The sequence below is a fragment of the Phoca vitulina genome, unplaced genomic scaffold (genome assembly GCF_004348235.1).
Source record: "Phoca vitulina isolate PV1807 unplaced genomic scaffold, GSC_HSeal_1.0 scaffold17, whole genome shotgun sequence".
In the NCBI taxonomy this organism is placed as follows: Eukaryota; Metazoa; Chordata; class Mammalia; order Carnivora; family Phocidae; genus Phoca; species Phoca vitulina.
This window is the reverse complement of record NW_022589720.1, coordinates 15541233-15565960: the sequence shown is the minus strand read 5'-3', so window position 1 is coordinate 15565960 and position 24728 is coordinate 15541233. Positions and strand designations below refer to the sequence as shown.

The 24728-nt window shown below is 33.2% G+C and overlaps 1 protein-coding gene across 4 annotated transcripts in view; it reads left to right on the top strand.

Annotated features, from left to right (window-relative positions):
• Positions 1-24728, top strand: part of CDH18 (cadherin 18) — a 574093-nt gene that overhangs the window by 254120 nt on the left and 295245 nt on the right. For all 4 annotated transcript variants that reach the window (XM_032415422.1, XM_032415421.1, XM_032415424.1 and 1 more), the window contains exon 2: positions 10591-11074. In XM_032415422.1, the coding sequence (XP_032271313.1) occupies positions 10847-11074 (228 nt within the window). In that variant the 5' untranslated portion in view covers positions 10591-10846. The remainder of the gene's footprint in view (positions 1-10590; positions 11075-24728) is intronic.

Here is a 24728-nt window from a genome sequence, read left to right as displayed (position 1 = left end):
CATCTGCCTTTGGTTTAGGTCATGATCCCAGGGTCCTGGGATTGAGTCCCGCATCGGGTTCCTTGCTCCACAGGGAGCCTGCTTCTCTCTCTCCCTCTGCCGCTCCCTCTGCTTGTGCTCTCTCTCTCTGTCTAATAAATAAATAAAATCTTTTAAAAAAAGTACTAAGTATTCATTATCAAGACATTATATAATAATTCTGTATTTTAATAATGTTTAACTTAGTTTATTCCAAGAAATATAAAATTCAAATTATAATTAAAATATTTTCTTATATCCAGTTCATGATAAATAATCCAATAAAACTTTGCAATGATGCATGTAATATATTTCATGTAAAGAGCATGCCACTCTTAATTTAAGAGACATACTTTAATTTTTTTTTTTGTTTTCTCAGCTGTGTCAGTGGACTTCGAGGCATTCAGATAATCTTGACTGTGACCATAACTCTGATTAATTCTTACAGAGACTCGTGAGGTTATTACACCTATTTTACTTATGAGAAAATTTGGCTAAGTTCACAGGACTACTCAGTGGGTCACTCAAAACTGAGAGAAGCCAAACCTGGTTTTATTTGTGCATTTAGCTGAGTCCTGATTGTGAGCACCAGACTGTGCTAACCAATAAGGACATAAAGATTAAAGTTAAATTCTGGCTGGAGGTTACAGTCCAGTTTGGACGACAAGTAAATGCATAAGTCATGTGATTAAAGTGATAGGGTGGAAAAAATTATCTTTTATGTTCTTGTCTGCTGTTCCTGAAATAAAACATTAGTAAGAGAAAAGCATATAAATTTATTTCATATAGGTTTTACATGACATAGGAACCTACATAAGGAAATAAAACCAGATAAAAAGCAGTTAGAGCCAGACTCTTCTATAATGAGTTGGACAAAGAGTAGTTAACTGTGAAAAATGCCCCAGGGAAAGGGACTTGGGCTAGTTAGTTAATTGGGTAGAAGGACATGACTAGAAAGATCAGAGTTAGCAAGGCTTTTTTTTTTTTTTTACAGATTCGTCTTGGTCTCAAATTCCCATCCTTGGTGACAAGAATGTTTGCTTCCTTCTGCTATAAAGAGGACTTCTTTCACAAGGGGATATTATCTTCTGCCTTTAGGAAGATCAGAGTGCCCTTTTGTATCTGTTCCTTTTCAAGTCCCTCTAACTTAAAATAATCTACATGCTAGAGTGGCATATTTTGGGGTGGCATGTTCTGAGCTCCTTCACGACAACAGAGAGAACAGGGGACCACAGAGTGGATGGGCTCTGGAGACTCACTTGGGGGACTGGTGACTCACTGATGATTAAAACAGAGAAGTGGGCTTTTCATTTAAAAGAAACAGCTTGCTCAAAGGCACAAAGACTAGCAAGAGCACAGCATAGTCAGGAGACAGTGTGGAAAATATGAGTAGGTGTTTTCTGGGCAGACACTGAGGATGACAGGGAAAGTGGGAAGGTGCCAAATATTGAAAAGTCATGAATTTCATCTGAAAGTGTTTTGATTCTCTCCTGGAGGTGATGCAGAGACATGGGGGCGATTTCAAGCAAGGAGTTGAAATTATATACAGTGTGAGGACAGACTTCAAAGGCAGAGGTGTTGAAGGGGACTCTACACAAGGATCACGCCTTCTGTTTGCATTGCATAGTCTTGTGTGCTATGAATGGCACAGATAAAGCATAAGATGTAGTTTCTTACTTCAGAGGGAAAGGAGAAAAACAGGATTGTAATATTTGTGATCAAAGTTGCAGAAAAAAAAAAAAAAAAAACTGCCACCAAAAATAAGTCCTCTGGAAATTAGGATAGAGTGTTATCCATCATCTTGCCATCACCACTCCCCACTGCCCCACATTTTCCTTTCCCTTTTTTCTGTCCTCTGCACTTTATTTCCCCCTGAAATCCAAAGGCTGGAGAATATACAATTTCAGTTCAATGGTTGTTAAATTAGGGTTAAATTCAGCTCTGAGTAACAAACATAAAAGAGGTTTAACGAAGCTCAGAGCTTGTATGGAGGTTGCACTCACTCTGCAGTGTTCTCTGGGATAAAGTTGGTTGGTTTCTCTATCTCCAGGCTATGACACACATTCTCATGGTCCAAAAGGGAGCTTTAACCATCATAGGATTCAAGTGGCAAGATGAGGGGGAAAGAATAGATAAAATACATGTCAGTATTCTTCTAGGGAAATTTCCTGGGAACTTGAAAGATAATACTCTGCTTCTCTGCCATTGGTTAGAACTTAGTGATAAGGCCATATCCAGACACAACAGAGGATATGAAAAATAATGTTTATTCTGGGTAAGTGAAGTGCAGGGACATAATGCCTGGCAAGATGTATGGGGTGCTCAGTGTTGGAAACCAGATAGTGAGTTAGACCACTAGGAGTTTGTACCGGTAGTGTTTTTGATACTTTAAATCAAACTGAATAACCATTTTAGAAATTTATTTCATGAAACTCTAACATCTTAGATGATATGTGTATGTGTAGTATGCGTGTGTGTGTGTGTATAACAAGAATATAAATTAAACAAAAATAGTGTGTTAGGTGGAAATACTTTTAGAAGACATGAAGAAATTCAAAATATTTATTTGTTACTTGGACATATACAGATAAGTACAGAAACATTGCATTTGGTACCACCATTTTCTTCTACTTTTCTTTTCTAATTTTTTGAGTAGTGTTAGCTAGACTTTAGGAGGGTTAGAATCAGCCACATAAAAATTGGAAGTAATTTTATATTAGCTACTACAGCCAAATAGATCAGTATTGTGAATATTATCTTATATTCTCTTCAAGACATTGCCCTCCCTACTAGGTATATAAATTCAGGAATATATGAAATATTAAAATAAAACTCCATATAAATATGTTTGCATTAATCTAACAATAATGGAATTTGTCTTGAGACAGAAAAAATAGTGACAACATGAATGATAAATAGTCTGTTTTATTTCCTTTTATTTATTTATTCTTAGTCAACATAGTAGCAATATCCATACGTGTATTTTGATCTATAAATAATAAGATATAACTTATAAAGGTATATAGTATATGACATTGCAAAGTTTACTAATGCATATTTGGCTCAATATTTGAATAGCTTCCTAATTGCCTCTGTGTAAAAAGGAACTTAGTGAAAAAGCAGGATTTTATTGATGAAATATAATTTTCTTATCCAGTATTTGTGTCTTTGATTGTGACAGTCTTCGAAGTGAAAAGTAAAGCATGCTTTTAAAGTTTTTCTGTAAAACATTTTTTAAAATTAAATATTTAACTTGAAGTGGGTTATCTTACACTACTCTTGCAGCATATACTCTGAATTAATTTCTCTATTTCTCATTTATCTTTCATTTAATGTTGTTGAATTCAACAAACATTTGAATGTTGTTCATTCAACAAACATTTACTCATTGGCTACATTATGAGAAGTACTTCACAGGAGATGAAAAATACCCAGGCATAGTATGAGAACTTAAAAAACAACAACAACAACAAAAACAAAAACCAAAACAAACAAATAAAACCAAAAAAACCTGACACAAAGGGAAAATTAAATAACACCTATATAAATAATTAGAATGCTGGTCTGCAATAGTAAAACAGGATTAGATAATGCTATGGTGATTTAGAGGAGCGAACAGTTCCATTGAACTATGGTATCCAGACTTGCAAGTGAAGGGTTTGAGATTTTACCCTACTATCAAGCTTATGAGTTAGGCTGCCACAGTTTTGTAGATGTTGACAGAACATATGAAACTCAGAAGCAGAGAAAAAAGGCCTTATCCAAATCACAGCAGGTGGCATGAGTTCTTCTTGCTCCTTACATCCCATGGGGTAACATGAAGCAGCCCAGGTATATGCCATACACACACTATGGGTCATGGCTAAGGAACACTAAGCTTTGGAATCCTCAGTGTTATATTGGGTCTGCTAGCAGACCTCTTCAATCCGTGTCCTAAAGGAAGACATTATAATCCAGTCAGAAAACAAATCTGCTTTCTGCCCCAAAGGGAGGTTCTAACTTACTTTCTTTCAAGGCTGTTTGCTATACATGTATCCATGGGAAAATAGCATCAAACAAAGCTGTCAATGCCACTCATTCAGAAGATGTGTAGAAACACAAGAGACCCAAAGAGAATTGTTCTCCAAAACAGAGAGGTCTTTGTGGAGAAACATTCGTTAGTCTAGGCCTCAGATGATAGGTATTACTAAATGAAATTTGGAGAGTAAGGCTCTTAAGGCTAAGAAAGAAGAATGAGCCATGTGAGGGAGTAATGCCTGTATGTACATACATAATACTTTCGTACCTGCCTACATGAAATTTAATATCTATTACACTTACAATATTAATATTTTTAGAAGACTCTATTTGAGAGAGAGCACAAGCAGGGGGAGGAGCAGAGGGACAAGCAGACTCCCTGCTGAGCTGGGAGCCGGACACAGGGCTCCATCCTAGGACCCTGAGATATGACCTGAGCTGAAGTCAGATGCTTAACTGGTTGAGCCACCCAGGTGCCCCACAATATTAATATTTCTAACAGAAAAACATAATATGTAAAAGTTAGTGCTTTCTGATTTATGTTATTTATATATTATATTTTAGGGCGAGCCATACTTTGAGATAATTTTAAATGTATATGTGTATATATACATATAGGGTAAAATCTCAAACCCTTCACTTGCAAGTCTGGATACCATAGTTCAATGGAACTGTTTGCTCCTCTAAATCACCATAGCATTATCTAATCCTGTTTTACTATTGCAGACCAGCATTCTAATATATATATATACATACATCCTTTAAGCAAATGCAATTTATCATATCGAACTTTAGAGCTGAGAGAATATCCTAAAATGGTCAGGTTGAGATTGAAATATTGATTTGGGGATCAACCTAGTGATAAAACCTGAAACAAATTTAGGCGAAGCCCTCCACAATCTATGTGGTTTGTGAGTATTTGCATTTTGACTGTAAGCAAGAGTTCCAATTGACACAGATTGAGAAGAGTAAAATTGCTAAACATATAAATTACCAATTGAAAGAGAAAAAACGACTATTTTCTCAATGGAGAAAATAGTAAAAATGGTGAAGGACAAGAAGGTAAAACAAAACTCAGAAGTCAATATCATTAGAAATTGAACAAGAACTAGACAGAACAAGAGAATGATACCAAAATTCTTGATCATTGAATCCAAAAATGGTGGAAACCATAGGTCCAGCATCAGACATATGCCTGAGAATGCATCTTGTCAGCAATGGGAGTTATGCTTGTAATCACAAGATTTTAGAACATCCTGAAGGTAATGCAAACAGACACACAAGGATATATAGATAAGTATTAAATAATTATTTGTTAACCTTAAAAAATGGCTTTTGTTCAATATTTGTAACTTTCATCTTTATAAGTACTCCAGAATTCAAACATAAAATTAATTCCCTTATATTTAAATCTGCCTGACAGTATGACGGCTTTAAATAATTCATCATGGAAAAGTTAAGTTGCTTTATTTTCAAGATGACACAAAGAACAGCTTTCTCATCTGATTAATATACAGGTTTGACAGTTGGGAAGCCCCACTTATGTGTATTGAGCATCATATTCCCATTGACTTGTACTTACTTCTCCCACAAGATGTCTTTATATATCTCACATTGAAAGTAATTCCAAACAATATGGACTTTCCATTATACTTTATCTTCTTTGACATTTTATGTTTAAGCTAGGCTTGCTCTATGCAAAGTCAGATAAATTCCTACCAAGTAACATATAATGCTAGAGTTTAGAACTTGCTAGCAATTAAAATTCTAGGGTTTTTGAATATGTGGAGTATCACATGTCACCCATCACATATGGAGACTGGAATGGTAAATTCATGAAATAAAGTCAACAGAGTATTTTTTTACAAAGACATTTTCAAAGTAACAAAAAGGGCAAAACTTTTTAAAAATGCAACAAAAGGCATTCTCTAGACCTCTTTAGAGTTCAAAGTTTAAAAGTTAAGAACAAATTGGTAAAAAACATCCAGGGAAAGGCACACATTTCAAGCAGTAACATTTGGGATAAATGTGAGCATACATTTCTCTGAGAATATTGTTTCCTAGGAGCTCTCTGAAGGAATGCCTGAATTGAAGATCTATAAATGCCTATCTTGGGTGATGTGAGTAACTCAGTGTAAGTGAGGAAAATAATTTACAAATAATACTCAGTTATTAAATCATAAGTTCAGATAATCAGATTGCTGCACATGCTCAAAGATAATTCAATTAGAATCTTTATTCATAAATGAAAAATGTGAAGCTCAGAGTAAAAAAAAATTTCTTATGAAAATGTGATAGTGTTCTATAAGATGAACATTTGAGGCCATGTCTCTTGACTCATGGTACACTGTTACTAACTCTACTGTGGAGGAAGGAGCAGTTACAAAAGCAAGGGTCCAGTATCTGGAAGCAACGTTTCACTTAAGTAACTGAGCAGAGGGGAGAGGTGTACATTATACATTATTGCATGTAATGAATTATTTGGAAATTACTTCTTTTTTGGACTGACGGTAATGTTTTTTATCAGAGACAATTCTTTCAAATAACAGATGTCAAATTTGACGATGGAAAGCAGCAAATAAATTTATTGGAAAAATATTGCGGAGCCATCAAAACTGATGAGGGCTAAAGAATCAGGTTTGGGAAGTGGAAACCAAAAGTTAGATAGTAAGAAACAATTTCAGGTACTCACCACTGAAACAGTGTAGCTAGAATGACTCTTAACTCATGCAACTGCCCCTGGACTCCCCCAGAAGGCTGCTGGACTAACATCTGCTACATCTGGACCTTGAGAACCTCAGCACCATTGTGAAAAATTTCTCAATTGTCTCTCCATTCATCCATCATTTGTTTCAGGGTGCTGGAACATATAATTAACATGCATATGTCATTGGTATAAATTCTAACTAAAATGTTGTAAGAAGAAAGTACCAGGTCACTAAGTGTTTAGAGGTGAAAGGGCTCTGTTTATCAGACTTCATATATCGAACTGTTCCGTGAAAGTTGGGAAGGTGTTTGAGTGCTGCTTAATCAGAAAATGGCAGATGTCTGCAACATATTTCCACTGTGTTAGTCTTAATATTTTAATATAATTTGTGTTTTAATTCTTTCTAACCTATGCAGGGATGGATTTCTTGAAGTAGAGCAGATTTTTATATTTGGAGATCTGTCTTCTCATAGTAAATTAAATTACTTACAAAAGTACAGTAGTAATATTTACATTTGTTCTTTCATTCCACAGAGACTTATTTATCGCTTTATAATTATCATAGTAGAGATCCTAAAGATACATTTGTAGATTAAAATGCATTTATATATTTTTGGAATGCCAGGCAAGATCAATATTATAAAGAACACACTCATTCTACATATCTGTAATGCATTACAAAAACCACTTTCTTCACTTTCACTCATGAATTATGCTTTGTTAAACAACTTAACATAAAGGGCAAAGATGTTAATTTCATTTAAAAATCACACCAAGTGGTGTGAAAGTATTAAGATAGCACCTTCTCTATATTCATCAATTTGACTTCTTTTTTTTTTTCTTTTAAGATTTTATTTATTTATTTGACAGAGAGAGACACAGCCAGAGAGGGAACACAAGCAGGGGGAGTGGGAGAGGGAGAAGCAGGCTTCCCACGGAGCAGGGAGCCTGATGCCGGGGCTCGATCCCAGGACCCTGGGACCATGACCTGAGCCAAAGGCAGATGTTTAACGACTGAGCCACCCAGGTGCCCCCATCATCAATTTGCCTTCTAAGAAGAATGACTAAAGTTTCTTTTCCAAAATCTGTGACTTGAAAATTGTCTGTTGATACATAAAAAGTATATAAAATTCAAGTAATTTATTAGACTGGAAAGAATATTAAAATCAATTATTCAAGCCACAAATTTTGGTAAATGAGAAAATTGAGACTCAAAGAAATTAGATGATTCATAGGTTTGTACTATAAGTACATTGTTGGGGAATAAACAAAGGAAAGAAAACCTGTTTTTTTCTGACTTTCTTTCCAGTGCTCTCATCATGTTGGAGCTGCAATGGTATTTTAACATATTAAAAATATGTTAGATTGACTTCTTACATTTATTTAGTCCTATGCATTTAAGTTTTTTCCATGTCTTCTCAAGATTTGATAGTTCATTTCTTTGTAGTGCTGAATAATATTCCATTGTCTGGCTCTACCAGTTTATTTATCCATTCACCTACTGAAGAACATCTTGGTGCTTCCAAGTTTTGGCAATTATGAACAAAGTTGCTATAAATATTCACATGCAGGTTTTTGTGTGGACATAAGTTTTCAACTCTTTTGCGTAAATAGCAAGAAGAACAATTGCTGGTTTTATGAAAGAGTATGTTTAGTTTTGTAAGAAACCACCAAATTGACTTCCAAAGTATTGCCATTTTGTATTCCCACCACTCATGAATGAGAATTCCCGTTGCTCTTCATCCTCATAAGTATTTGGTATTGTCAGTGTTCCAGATTTTTACCATTCTAGTGGGTATGTAGTGGTATCTTATCATTGTTTTAACTGCATTTCCCTGACGGCATATGATATGGACTATCTTTTCATATGCTTATTTGCTATCTGTATATCTTCTATGGTGAGATGTCTGTTAAGGTCTTTCGCCCATTAAAAAAAAGTAAAATTAAATTTAAAAAACTGAAAAATAGTGTTTTTGAGTCATTTTTAATTTCAATCAGTGAAATATTTATCTTTGCTTCCATAAAATATTGCAAACTTCAAGTTATATTTACCAGATAATTAAAAGGAAATCCTAGTTCTAATCAATACAGTTCTTGCACAACTGGTAAAAAAGCATAACCATTAACCCTAATTTATGAGGAGAGATACTGATAGAGAAAAGCACCATATTCTAAGTCTCATGTGAGATTTTTTGCATTCCCTACTTGATATAAATATTTTTCTCAATTGTGTGAAAGAATTATCATGGCGACTTATTTGTATTCAGTTTGTTAAATCTTTATGTCATCATGTCATCTACCTTATAATTCTTTCAGACCTACATTTCAGTTTGTGTTGGTGTACCGGGGTGAATTTTATGAAATGAGAAAGTGATTCACCTAATATTTTTACTAGCTAGAGCAGCCATAATCTTGAATCCAATTTTTTTTTTTTTTCTAAATACATATTAAAACACACTGATAGGGGCGCCTGGGTGGCTCCATCAGTTAAGCATCTACCTTCTGCTCAGGTCATGATCCTAGAGTCTGGGATCAAGCCCTGCATCAGGCTCCCCACTCAGCGGGGAGATTGCTTCTTGCTCTCCCTCTGCCTGCCACTCCCCCTGTTTGTGCTCTCTCTCTCTCTCTGTCAAATAAATAAAATCTTTAAAAAAATAAATAAATCACATATACAAATACAGCAAAATTTGCTACACAATTTCATGTTTTTATAAGCTAATAATTTCAGGGTCAACTTTTTTTCCCTTATCCTCTTTTCTCTTCCAGAAATGTGTCTTAAGTTTTGCTTTATTGTCCAATTGTACTAAAATCTAAGTCCAAGTCCTCAATATCTCTTATTTAAAAATCAAAGCATTTCCTCCTGCTATTTTTGCCACCATTATTTTGTTCCTTTTACCTTTCTTTACATAGCTGCTAGAATTATGTGTAATGTCATCCCCAAGCTTGAAATCTGTTTTGCCTATATATGAAGACAACACCCTGGAGTATTATCTGCAGACCTCTCAAAATTCAGTCAAGCTATAATTCAGCCAAATGATGCTCTCTCACTTACATTCAGCTGTGCCAATCTGATATCCATGTATGGAGTTATTTTAAATCGCATACATTTTTTTTTCAGCCATGTTCCTTTCTGCTGTGTTTTATTTTTTTCTATTGTACTTATTAAGCAATTCAAGTACCTACTTGATTGATCTATGACAGTTTTCAACTCTAAAGTATTTTGAGTATTTTGTTGAAGTACAGTGAGTCACATGTAGCATGTAATCCAAGTATAGTATGTGTTGTGAATTTGTATCACATTTAACAAAAAAACAAAATAAACACAAAAGCAAACAAAATTTACACTTACTGTGGAGTGCCTAATAGATCCCATATTCTAAGAGATCATATTACACCTGTGCAGATACTCATGGTCAGTTTCTGAGCATTTCTGCACTCCCAAGGGCTGCATTTCTGTTGTTTCAAAGGATTTTATACATACATACATATATAAATATACAAATATGCATATATATGTATATATGCACAAATATTCAAATACATAAATTATTTTAAAATAAAATATATATACAAATAAATATATGTATATAAATACTAATATATATATTATATACATTTGTTTTTAAATATTGAGAACAGTACAGATAGGGAGGTCCTTATAAAAATGTATGCAGTATGCAGGCTTATGTATGACTATGTGTATGCATGTTTGCATGTATTTCCAAAAGAATTTGTATATATTCTTTACTTATCAGCATCACACTACAAAATAGTATAATTTGCATTCAGAGAAAATACTTAAAGCTACCATGTTTTGTAATATATATCATTTTCTCTCTTTCCATTAGGTAGAAAATGGTTGTCCGTGTTCACTTACTGTGAAGATTTGGAATCAGACAACTACAGCTTTGATTCTCCAAGTGTTTCAGGATGTAAATGTAGTCTGACCTTTCCCTGATGGGCAGTTAAATCATGGACACGCTAAACAATTTACTTTGGACTGTCCTTTCAAAAGATGCTCTGGCTTCTCTCTTGAATGCGCACTAAGCATTTATAACTGACAAGGAAAAGAAAGGAGACTGTGAACTGGAAAGCTATCTTACAATGAAAATTACGAGCACATCTTGCATCTGTCCAGTCCTAGTGTGTCTCTGTTTTGTGCAGAGGTGTTATGGAACTGCTCACCACAGCTCCATCAAGGTGACCAGAAACCAGACCAAACATATTGAAGGTGAAACCGAAGTCCACCATCGTCCCAAAAGGGGATGGGTTTGGAATCAGTTCTTTGTTTTAGAAGAACATATGGGACCAGATCCTCAGTATGTTGGAAAAGTAAGTTTTTGTTATTTTTATTTTCTTATTCTAAGAAATTATGGGATAAGACGAGAGTGGGGTTGGGTTGGTTTTGAAAAGACATGGGAAGTAGAATGAAATATGCTATAGAATACTATTACTTCTACTAAAGGGTTTAAAATAATGACTGTAAAAAAATGAGCTTTACCAGCCATGTCACCTCTCCCTAAACATTAGTCCATACATGCAGGACTGAATGTTCTTCACCAGTATATTACTCTTTACATTATTTTGTATAAAATGGAAATATTTAATTGAACGCACAATTGAATAATTTTGTCTTTATTACCATGAAGGTATATTGAAATTCACAAAGTCATTTATTGGTGCATTGATATTTATATTTTTTAATCTATTGCTAATGCACATGAAGCAAAAAGAGCACACTTTTTCAAGACACCTGATTTATTTTTATTAATTGTTACAGGAATTGTATTTGAATTTAAGTCATTTTTTAAAAGCACATGGATATTTTTTTCAATTCCCCAAATTAATTTCCACATAAATGCTGATATATATTTTAAATATACATTTGGTATACACAGGATGTACTGATTTTATTAACATTCCAAAAGAATGAAGTTGATAAAATAATCAGTAACTTCAGACGAACTTCCCTTTCTCTGGAAAATACAAGACAATTTAATGGCTTATCAAACCGTTAGGAAATTGTGTGCTCAGTAATAGGGGACAGCTTAACCGTGTGTCATGTAGGCTCCAGGGTAGAGAATAGAGTGGGAGATGGAGAGACCTTCTGATGAATTACGGATCATTGGAAGCAGCCACTTAGGTTTGTTCAGTACCTCTGGGAGAAACAGTAAGCATAGCAGTAGAATCTCCATGACTGCAGGCTCAGTGAATTCCATCTCTCTGCTTGACTATTTATTTTCACTTTAGCACTGTTAGTACTAAAAAAAAAGAAAGAAAAGAAAAGAAAAGAAGAAAAAAATAGTACTCCATCCAAGCCATGGTACTTCCCTCATATGTAGGCAGTGTAGGATCACAAGCCATCTGCTTTACCCCTCATCCAACAGGGATGCACTGGGTTGCAGCTGTATTTTCCACAGCCAACAGGAGCTGCAGAGTCAGAATGTGGTACATAAAAAAAGATCTGAAACAATTCTATAATTTTCTTATATGCACATTAAAATGAGATGAAGCAACTCATCTTCATCATTTCCTTTTTTTTTTTCTACAAAGTATTCGATAAAGTAAATGGAAAAAGATGTGCTGAAATAAAAACATAATATACTAAATTACTTGAAAGTTAATTTGGTTATGAACTCCAAAATGCTTTTCTATAATAATTTATTATCCTTGAAAAGGAGAAAAATAAGAAACAAAAAACTTCCCCCCTTTAAGTGTATACCAAAAGGAAAACATATTTTATTATCATAAATATTCTGTTATGTATATTTCTTGTCATTTCAATCTAACTGAAAAAAAAATTTGCTGGAAAGGGACAGATTAGACAACTTTCATTTCCTCTTGCATCATCTCGTTTGGTAAACGATGTAGCCATAATAGGTAGATCAATTTCAAACATTCTTTCTGGGCTTGAGTGCCAATGAACATATGGTTGAGAGCTTGTTACCAACCAGGAGGGGGTGGAGGTCTGTGAAGCTGTTCATATTTGTGGAGGTTCTGTAGAAATTGGTATCTGTTCTATTGTTTACAGAATCAGTAGACAAATATAAATGGTCATATCCAAGGATGTGGTTCTCTTCTTCACTATCTGACCTGATCCACTCACTTAGTCTTTCTACTCTATTCTAATCTTCCTTTATGAGAAATTCTATCTTGATTGTATAGATTCTTTCCACTTATCTATTACTACATACATACATAAAAACATAACTGATTTTTTAAAGACTACAAAGCTCAATCCATACGTGATTAAAATAATGCTCTTTGCCCCATTATTTTAATTGGTTCAAGATGTAAATTTATATTTCACACAAATACATTCATAAGGAACCAGCTATGTATTTTCATAGCACTTATAAATAAAAAATAGAATCATTACAATTACTATGAGCATGAGAAAGAACTGAAAATTATCAACTTGGACCTTTTCTGCCACAGAAATGACAGCAGTTGTGTCAGTAGAAATAATTAGTAGTCATGAAATGCAGTTTTTGTATTAAAATAGTATTTTTATAGATGTATTATGTAAACATATTTTAAATTATCCTTGAGCTCTTGATTATAATTTTGTATATCTGCAGTTATATTTCACATTATAAAACAACTTTAATTGGGCTTTTGATTAGGGCTCAAACTCCTAAGTGTTTTGATACATACCAACTTCTCATATATTTCTTATAAGTTTTTTAGTGTTTTCTAGTCAATGATTGGATTATTATGAAGGCGTTTATTTTGTTGACAGTAGTCAATATATATTGCTCACCACTAAGACTTTTGTATGTGGCTAAGACCATGATCATAGAGCTATTTCTAATGGTAAATAGTAGAATTATACATATTCATGCATAATATATATACACCATTATACATACCTATAATTATACATATATATGTATATATAATGTATAATCCATATTTTTCCTGATGGTATTGACCATGAAAGATCAAATAGCAAAACTAGCATGGATATATATCATGAATTTGATCTCATGGAATTATTAAAAATCTTTTTACATATCTTACGGACTTAAAGAAGTTTTTTAAATAATCGAAGGGTTAGGGTAGGGGAAATATAATAGCACACTGGTTAGAAAGTAAGTCCTTTCCTCCTAGAACAATTTATATAGTAATGGCATTATAATTTTAAAACAAAAGTGTTTTTTCTTTTCTAAAAATCATGTAAAAAAACTTGATTTTTACATGAACAGTGCTGAATGAATCCCATTATAACTGAGGATATAATTTTATATAAGTTATCACACAATTTCTAAAATTTATGCCATCCATAAACACCTAACATTGGAATAGACTCATTGTCTTCATGAGATACCAATGATTACTAAGCAAAGAGCTAGGTTTGAGTTATAGCTTCTCTGCTTATTATCTGTCTTATGGCTGGCAAGTCTCTTTCATTCCCTGTATTTCTGTTTCCTTAAAGGTAAAACTGGGAAATACTGTTTGGTATTTCTGATACTAATTCAACTATAAAGTTTAGTTTATGGTTTAGATCATGGGTCAGTTAAACTATAGTCTGTGTGCCAAATTCAGCCTGTGCACATTTTGATATTGTCAACATACTAAACAAGTTTTGTGTTGTTTGTTTTCATTTTTAAATTCTTGAATTTTTTTAAAAAAAATTTATGACATATGGGAATTATGTGATATTCAAATATCAGTTTCCACGACTAATGTGTTTTTTTAAATATAGCCACACTGCATATATGTATTGTATATGGCTATTTTCAAGCTACAATGGTAGAATGAAGAGGTGGACAAAGAAAGTAAGGTACCCAAAGTCTAAAATATTTACTAATGGCATTTGCAGGAAATGTTTGTGAGCTTCTAGTTAAGATGTCTACCTCACTTAGTATATTGTGAATACTTTAGAAGCAAGTTCTAGGACTGCTTCATCTTAACACATACAGTATCTATCTCAGTGCCTGTTGTAATGATCGAATGGTAATTCACGGAAAGTGCTCCCTGAGTATAAACTTTTGTAGCCATGTTAACGGTTGTGATAATTATTTGAAATTATTGAAACAAAAATCCCACTAATAATTGCCTTTATGATGGATAGAATTTTTGAAAATTTTGAAATTTTCAAATGGTAAAATTTTTGACTTCATCATTTTCACTGGAGTACCATTCACCCGTAGATATTTTAATGAATGTTTATTAACTCCCATGTTTTAATTTTTATTGTTGTTGTTTTGTTGCTATTTCATGCGATTATATAATGAGTGTTCTACACACATTTAACATACATATAGGTATGTCTGTGGGAGAAATTTCCAAAGGTGAGATTCTGATTCAGATAAATAAATCTTTAATTTTGGTAGGTACTACTAGATCCCCTTCCGTAGGTACTGCAGTATTTTGCACTTCTCTCCCTGATGTAGAAAAGTGACTATTTCTCTACAGCAGTGCCAATAATGGGATTGTAAAACTTGGAATTTTGCAAATATAATAGGTGAAAAATAGCATCTTTGTGTACTTTTAATGTATGTTTCTCTTATTAGGAGTGAAATTGACCATCATTTCATATTTGAGGGATACAAGTTTTTTTTACTAACTGTTCATGTCCCTTGATATTATATTCTTTTGTTAGACTCTTTAACTTATCAATACTAATAGTTCTTTATGTAATAGGTACAATAATTTCTTGCCAATGATATAAGTTATCAGTAGTTTTTTCACAGTTGCCATTTGTCTTTGGACTTTGTTTATAATTTCTGATTTATAAAAATTTATTATTTTAACATAGTAATTCCTGGCATTTTTTTTTGTTCTTTATCTTTCCCCAATATTTTCTTTGTCGATGTATAATTACAATATAGAGTTATATTAGTTTCAGTTATAGAGTATAATGATTCAGTGGTTCTATGCATTACTCAGTGCTCATCATGACAAGAGTACTCTTAATACTCTTTATTTTACACATCCTGTCACCCACCTCTCTGGCAACTACCAGTTTGTTCTCTGTATTTAAGAGTCACTTCTTCATTTGTTCATTGATCTCTTTTTTCTTTGTTTGTTTTGTTTTTTAAATTTCATATATGAGTGAAATCATATGGTATTTGTCTTTCTCTGTTTTACTTATTTCACTTACATTATACTGTCTAGGTCCACCCATGTTGTTGCACATGGCAAGATCTCATTCTTTTTTATGACTGAGTAATATTCCTTCATATACCCATACCACATCTTCCTTACCCATTTAACCATCAACCACTTGAATTTCTTCCCTATCCTTGCTATTGTAAATAATGCTGAATAAAAATAGGGGTGCATGTATCTCTTTGAATTAGTGTTTTTGTTTTCTTTGGGTAAATATACACTAGTGTAATTACTGGATCATATGGTAATTCTATTTTTTTGTTTTTTTGGTAATTATATTTTTAAATTTTTAGGAAACTCCATACTCTTTTCCACAGTGACTGCACTAGTCTACATCCCCACCAACAGTGCAGGAGGGTTCCTTTTTCTCCAGTCCTTGCCAACACTTGCTATTACTTTTCTTTTTGATTCCAGCCACTCTGACAGAGGTAAGGCAATATTTCATTTCATCTGTCAGAATGGCTAGAATAAGAAAGACAAGAAAGTCCTAGCATTCTTTGACTAAACCATGTTTTTTTTAAAAGATTTTATTTATTTATTTGAGAGAGAGAGTGACAGAGAGAGCATGAGTGGGGGATAGGGGCAGAGGGAGAGGGAAAAGCTAACTCCCCAATGAGCAAGGAACCCGACATGGGGCTCCATCCCAGAACCCCTGGATCATGATCTGAGCTAAAGGCAGACGCTCAACTGACTGAGCCACCCAGGCGCCCCTTGACTAAACCATATTGTATTTGACTTGGAGTCTTCTGATATTTGAGGTTATTGGTGTTCAGAATTAGTGACAGTAGATAAAAATACATTCTTCAGGCCTTAACATATATAGCTTATGGTGTGAAAGTGGAAATGTTTATGTTAGAGACCAGAAATTATAACTTCGAATACAGTTGAATTTCTGTTTTTTCGCCACTCGCTATTGGCTGTTTTATGTCTGTGTCTCATGTTTCCTGATAGATTGTACCCTAGAGGTGCAGGTTGTAATTGCAAAGTGTATTGACTCCAACTAGTTTATGTTAGAAATATTTAAACATATGTAATTGGTAGAATTTACCTAAAAATATACATTGCAAATAATGTCTGTTAATGCCTGCTGCAAATAATGTCTGCTGGCAATAGGCTTTATATATTTCCAGTGGTAACTCCTTGTGATTAGCTATATGCTTTGCTCCATAAGTATGTATTATTTTCATTTGAATAATATAATAGAAGATTACTTCTTTAACCAGCCAGGCATTCTTATATAAAAAGTAAAGAAAATTCTGTTTTTCTAGGGTATCTGTAAGTGGATATTTTTTACATTGCATTATTTGATAATTAAGGAGAATGGAATAAAAATCATAGATAAGAGGTCAGAGACTAAAAGGTGTGTTTCTACTTAGCAGTGCATTTTAGGCTAAGATATTTAGTCTATTCACAACTTTATGTTTAGGTGTAGGGCTCTATTGACATTAAAGATACATTTGATAATAAAAACTTAAAATTTTTCAGAATAAGCAAATGAATTATATTTTCCATCTTCACTTTCTTACATTTATGGTGTATCTCCTCTGTTTATAACTATTAGATTTTTTTCTAGATATAAACCATAACTTGTAGAAGCTATTGCTTACATCTATTAAGAGTTTAGTTACTAAAATTCTACCACTCTCTCCCTATCCGCATCCTATCCTGAATAGATGAGTATAGACTATACACAATTATTCTTAAATTTCTTTATTAAAAACAACTAACATGTAGAAGATAAGCAAGGAAATTTAGTAAAATAAAGGAGCTAAGAAATCATCTTGTCAAATCAATCAAGTAATAGAAAGCAACAATGCTCAGAACAGGTAAGTGACCTCTTCTTCTTCACGGGATTAGTTATGGTAGTGCCAAAGAAGGAATTGTAACGTATCTGATTCTATAATGAGAATCAGTTTCTAATAAACAGTGCATGAAATTCTTCTCTCATCATCACTATTACTGCCATCATTCTATACTTTTTTTTCTCTCTTTAAAAGAGAACTTTCAAATCTCTTTTAATATGAAGTGCTGTAGTTTCAAATTAAATAAATGATTTTGAGGTTAAAGAGAGAATAAATCATGTAGAAAGGATAGGGAAGGTTCAAGCTTTTAAGAAAAGAATGTATGATATCTCTAATATCATTATGAGCTCTGAATTAAAAATTAAGTGTGCAGCAGGGAAAGGTCCCAATTGTCATCTAATACTGTCAAAATGATAATTTTATGAACATTTTTATCATAACTTCCTTGAAATAGAAAACTTCGTGTATCAAAACATGACATTTGAATTTTATATAGATGACAATGTGATGACATGATGTCGTGTGAAATTAATTATGACACACAGTTCTATATGGAAATGGAACTTTTCAAATATTTATTGTGGAAATTTAACTATTTAGATCCAGTTCTACAAGAAATTGGATGCATAAAAGGGGATTTTGATTTGGTGTATATTTCATTTAATTTGTACAGATTTAGGATCTTTTTTTAAAGAAATCAGGTATCATTAAGGTTAATTACATTTTTAGAGAATATGTGATATTTTATTATTTAAATATAACTTAAAATGTTTAAGTTAATTAATGCATTTCTTAATGCTACACTGACAATTTTTAAAGGTCATACTACATATGCCATGGCCATGACATTTATATTTATTCACATTGTGAACTTTATATTACTATATAAACATATCCATCTGTGTGTGTGTGTGTGTGTGTGTATCAGTGGTGCTAACCCAGAAGTGACTTTCATCCCTGGGAGCTTTGGCAATGTCTAGAAACAAATTTTGCCAGGGCTAAATTGTCTATTAGTTATAGTTGGCATCATCAATAGGGTTCATGATACTTAAAGGGCCTAGAAAATGTTTTAATGCATTTTCAAATCAGAATAAAATATGAAAATATATATTATTTAGGCTGTATTATATTAGTCTTTATATCAATACAGTTATAAACAGATTTTATCATTTTAATTGAAAACGGGGCCCAAAAGGAAAAATGGTCAACCATTCATGGAAGTTCTAATGTGAATCTGATTTTGGGTTCAATGTATTTCTTTCTGAAATATAACTGTGTCCCATTTCTTTTTAATTCATATACTTGATTTTTTAAATTTTAATTCCAGTGTAGTTAACATAGAGTGCATATTAGTTTCAAGTGTAATATAGTGATTCAACAGTTCCACACATTACCCAGTGCTCATCATGACAGGTGTACTCTTTCATCCCTATCACCTATTTCACCCAACCCACCATCCACTTCCTCCACCAAGAAGAGGTCACTTAATTATTTTGAGCATCATTGTTTTCTATTACTTGAAAAAATTGGCAAGTGATTTCTTAGCTCCTTTATTTTACTAAAATTCCTTGCTTATCTTCTATGTGTTTGTTGCTTTTAATAAAGCAACCATCAGTTTATTCTCTATAGTTAAGAGTCTATTTCTTGGTTTGTCTCTAGCTTTCTCTCTTTATTTTCCTTTAATCCTTTGTTTTGTTTCTTAAATTACACATATGAATGAAATCATATGGTATTTGTCTTTCTCTGACTGATTTATTTTACTTAGCATAATACTTTCTAGCTTCATCCATGTCTTTCCAAAAGGCAAGATTTCATTCTTTGGCTGAGTAATACTCCATTGTATGTATACATATATGTATATAGATAGATAGATATATAGATAGATAGAGATACATACCACTTCTTTATCCATTCATCAGTCAATGGACACTTGGGCTCCTTCCTTTACTTGCCTATTGTAAATAACACTGCTATAAACATCAGGGTGCATGTATCCCTTTGAAATAGTGTTTTTGCATTCTTTGGGTAAATACTCAGTAGTGTGATTACCAGATCATAGGGTAGTTCTATTTTAACTTTTGAGGCACCTTCATATTGTTTTCCACAGTGGCTGCATCAGTTTGCATTGGCACCAATAGTACAAGAGGTTCCTTTTTCTCCACATCCTAGGGAACACTTGCTTCTTGTGTTTTTGATCTTAGCCATTTTGACAGGTGTAAGGTGATATCTTATATCTTTGGTTTGCATTTCCCTGATGATGAGGATGTTGAGCATCTTTTCAGGTGCCTGTTGGCCATCTGTATTTTCTTCTTTGGAGAAATGTCTGTTCATGTCTTCTGCCCATTTTTAATTGGATTATTTGTTTTTAGGGTGTTGAGTTGTATAAGTTCTTTATATATTTTGGATACCAACCCTTTATTGGATATATCATTTACAAATATCTTCTCCCATTCAGTAGGTTGCCTTTTAGTTTTGTTGATTGTTTCCTTTGGTGTGCAGAAGCTTTGTATTTTGATATAGTCCAAATAGTTTATTTTTGCTTTTACTTCCCTCGCCTGAGAAGACATATCTAGAAAAATTTTGCTATCAGGGTGCTTGGGTGGCTCAGTCAGTTAAGCATCTCTCTCTCGATTTCGGCTCAGGTTATGATCTCAGGGTCATTAGATCAAGCCCCACACTGGGCTCTGTGCTGGACCTGAAACCTGCTTAAAATTCTCTCTCTCTCTCTCTCTCCCACTCATCCCCACCTCCCACTCACTCTCTCTCTCAGAAAGAAAGAAAGAAAGAAAGAAAGAAAGAAAGAAAGAAAGAAAGAAAGAAAGAAAGAAAAAAGAGAAAAAGAAAAATGTGGCTATGGCAGATTACAGAGAAATTACTGCCTGTGCTCCCTTCTAGGATTTTTTTGGTTAACTGATATACTTTATAAAGTTTAAAGTTAATACCTTTACCATAATCCTAAACAATAGAAATACTTTAGGATATTTAAACACTCTGCTTTCCATTTTTCATATTATATTTGTCTAATATCTTTTTCCTCATTAAAAAAGTACTTTCTAAGTTTTTCATGATTAAAATTATTTAAACATTAGATTTTGCTTGGATTTATTCAGATTTACCAATATCTATTTTTTATTGCTTACATACAATCATTTATTTATTTTCTATTTAGCATGTGAGCAGTAAAAGCTTTTTTTTTTTTTTTTTTTTTTTAACTGAATCATTGTTTTGTGTGTATGGGATTCTATGATGAGTTTTTCCATTATTGTTTCCTTAAAGATATATTGTATGGTGAATTCTATTTTTGATGAGAAATTTGTTGTGATTTCATTTTTAATTTCCTCTTTTGCTTAGGTTGATTTCAGGATTATCACTCTTTGTGGCCTATAGATGCACTAATGCGTCTAGACTTTGATTATTTTTCTTTATCTGGCTTTCTATTTCTTTCAGTACGTATATTAAGTAAGTAGGGTTGCCATTACACAGTACTCTAAACTGAGTGGTTTGTAACAGAAACTTATTGTCTCACCATCCTAGATGCTAGAAATCTGAAATCAAGGTGTTGGCAGGGTTGATTCCTCTGTGGTTTCTGAGAGAAGACTTTTTTTAAGGCCATTCTCCTTGGCTTGTAGACAGCTGTCTTCATGTTCACATGGTATTCTTCATGTATATGCATCTCTGTGTCCAAATTTCCCCTTTTCATATGAACATCAGTCAGATTAGAGTCCACTTAATGAACTCATTTTAACTTAATGAGCTCTGTAAAAACCCTATCTCTAAAAGTACTGGGGATTAGACCTTGAAATATGAATTTTGCTGGTACAAAATTCAACCCACAGCAGTGTAGAATCAGTACTTGTATAATTATTGAGATTTTTATACTTAATTATAGAACTATAGTATATGTTGTTTCTTTGCATTTTTGATTTCCTCATTTATTGTTTCATTCTAAAATTTCTATTTGATATAATTTCTGTCAAATTTATTTCTAGCATACAAATCCTCTAAGTTGAATGTTTAGTATGTTCTTTGACTTACACATGATTAATTTAAATATATTTTTAAATTTCTAATCGTATTTGGTTCCATTTTTCCTTTTTGTATAGTGACCTGTCCTTTCATTTTTACTTCTGTTTCTTCTCATAGGATTTTAGTTATTGCAAACCACTAATTAACAATCTTGTTCAAATTTTCTAATTTATGTTTGTGCTTGATGAATTTGCATAATTCTTTTGTTTATTCACTGTCTGTCATGGAGATTTGATCCCAATATGCCTTTTAAAATTTTACATTCATTTGTCCTCAATAGTATACATAAGTAGGAATAGGGATTTTGGTTGGATTCCTCCAAAATATAGCTTAAGAAATATCAATTGAAAGTCACTTATCTTTTTGTCTGCTGGCAACCACTTGGTTTTATAAATCTGAATGAATATTAATTTTTAAATTTTAACTATAATTTCTTGTCCATACATTCAGTGGAAATAGCAACAACAGTAACACCAATAAACACACACAAAAAATAAAACATATCTTTCATCAGGGCTACAACTTTTGGTTTCAGTTTATTGCAGAACTCTTATTAGAATCAAGAACTTCTACTAGACCATTAACTTCCTTGTACTTTCTGAAGCTGGTGGGTAAATTGTCTAATTTTCATTTCATGTAGTTGTTTTTAAGTAGTCTTGGTTTTTTCAGATACCTTCATTCTGAGAGTTCTATACCTTGAGGAGACTGAAAATTGTGACTTCTAATATTCAGGAGATGCAATAACTAAATTCTTGGTACCCAAAGCTTTCATCCAGTTTAATTTCCCCCAGAGGAATGAGGCTGGCTGCCAGCTGGAAATGATCTCCCTCGTACTAAGTTTTCTCTCCTTTCCTTTTCTCCTGGGAATTGTCTTTCACTGTTTTTATTTTTATTTTTTTTTAAAGATTTATTTATTTATTTATTTGACAGAGACACAGCGAGAGAGGGAACACAAGCAGGGGGAGTGGGAGAGGGAGAAGCAGACTTCCGCTGAGCAGGGAGCCCGACCTGGGGCTCAATCCCAGGACCCTGGGATCGTGACCTGAACCGAAGGCACATGCTTAATGACTGAGCCACCCAGGCACCCCTCTTTCACTGTTTTTAGCTCACTCATATAATACTTCAACTTTTAATTTTTATACATCATTTTGACCATTTGTAGTAAGATACATGTCTTTTTTGGCTTTGCCATTTTATTGGTCATATCTTGCCTCAAGTTTTTCTTTATACAGAAACAATATTTGGATTAGGTAATCTTCTTAATATCTGTTCTGGATATAAATAATAGTATTAAGGGTGCCTGGGTGGCTCAGATGGTTGAGCATCTGCCTTCAGCTCGGGTCATGATCCCGGGGTCCTGGGATTGAGCCTGCATCGGGCTCCTGGCTCAGCTGGGAGCCTGCTTCTCTCTCTGCCTCTGCCTCTTCCCCTGCTCATGCTCTCTCTCTCTCTATTTCTGTGTCTCAAATGAATAAATAAAATCTTAAAAAAAAAATAATAGTATTAGTTTTACCATGCTTCAATATTTCCATGCAGAAGTAGAGATTAATCTAAATATTTCCAAAATATCAAAGAGTAGAAGTATACATTCCAAAAACCTTATTGCACTTCTTAACTAAAGTCTGATTTAGTTCAACATGTATATTCCCTAAGGAAATGAAGAATTTTCAACATAGGTATTAGGATATTCTCAGGATATCTGTTTCATTATTTTATTGGTTTTTATTCAATGGATTTTGAACACTGCATTGCACTGGATCTCACATAACAAAGGTATTTAATTTGAAAGTTGAGCCACAGGGTCTTCAGATGCATCCAGGCTTTTATTTTTGTTTTTAAAAGTCATAAAGAAAATATCAAGCATTCATTTTAAGAATTAGAATGAAATGTAATCAACTCATTTCCTGTAGGATATTTATTTTTCCTATATATGATTTGTCACTGTATTCATAGAAATTTAAACAATATATGGTATGAAATCATTTTCTATGCTAAAAAATATTACAAAATATTAAAAAAAACCTAAACTATAATCATGGCCTTTGGTTTGCATCATTTAGAACTAACTATAGCTTGATTATAGGTGGGTTTAATAAAAATTGAAGACTGCTTAAGATATATTCTATTCATTCATTCAAAATTTATTGAGTCCTTTTTCAGCTCTGGTCACTCTCCTAGGTATTATTTATATGATTATGAAAAAAGGAGATTTATTAGAGGACATTGACATTAAACCAACATTCACACAAATACATATTTAATTATGAAACATGATAAGGGTTACGGGAAACAATGTGCTTGCTATGTAGTGTAAAACCTAGACTGGTGATTAACAGGAGAACTCTCTGAGGAAAGAACAGTCAGGCTGATATCTAAAAGTGAATAGGACCTAGTCAGTCCAAATTGGTGGTATGCTCATGACTATTGGGAATGGAGGCAAGTCCATGGTGAAGGAATAACACATGTAAAGATCCTGGCATGGAAAGGACTCTTTGGATTTGAAGTTCAAAGAAAGATCCAGGTGTCTATAATTCATATTTAGAGAAATAGGGAAACATGGTTGACTTTTCAGAAGAAAATTACATGGCATCATTGTATTTATTATTAGGCAATCACTTTGCTCTATGAACAACTGAATTGCAGGGAAGAAGCTCAGGAAAATCAAAAGTAGTTTAATTTCTATAAAGGAGCTAATATAGAAACAGATAGTAATAGAGTGTAGTTTGCTTACTTACATTTCAGTAATGGTTCAAGGGCTAATGTATTCATGGACTATATAATGCGTTATGGACTCAGGAGAAGTCTTGAGACATACATATAAGTAACAGTGGTGGAAGTCACATTGGATAGGTAGCCTTGATTTTTCTACCTATATAATTGTTTAACCTTGGTAAATCCAAACTTTCAAATGGAGTTTTATTATGCACATTAATAAGGCAGATGAATGAAATGATTTCAGGGCTTCTATTCACTTCAAAAGCCACTGCTTCAGCATGAGTTCAATGGTTTTAAAAAACTACAGTATGCCATAGCACATACCC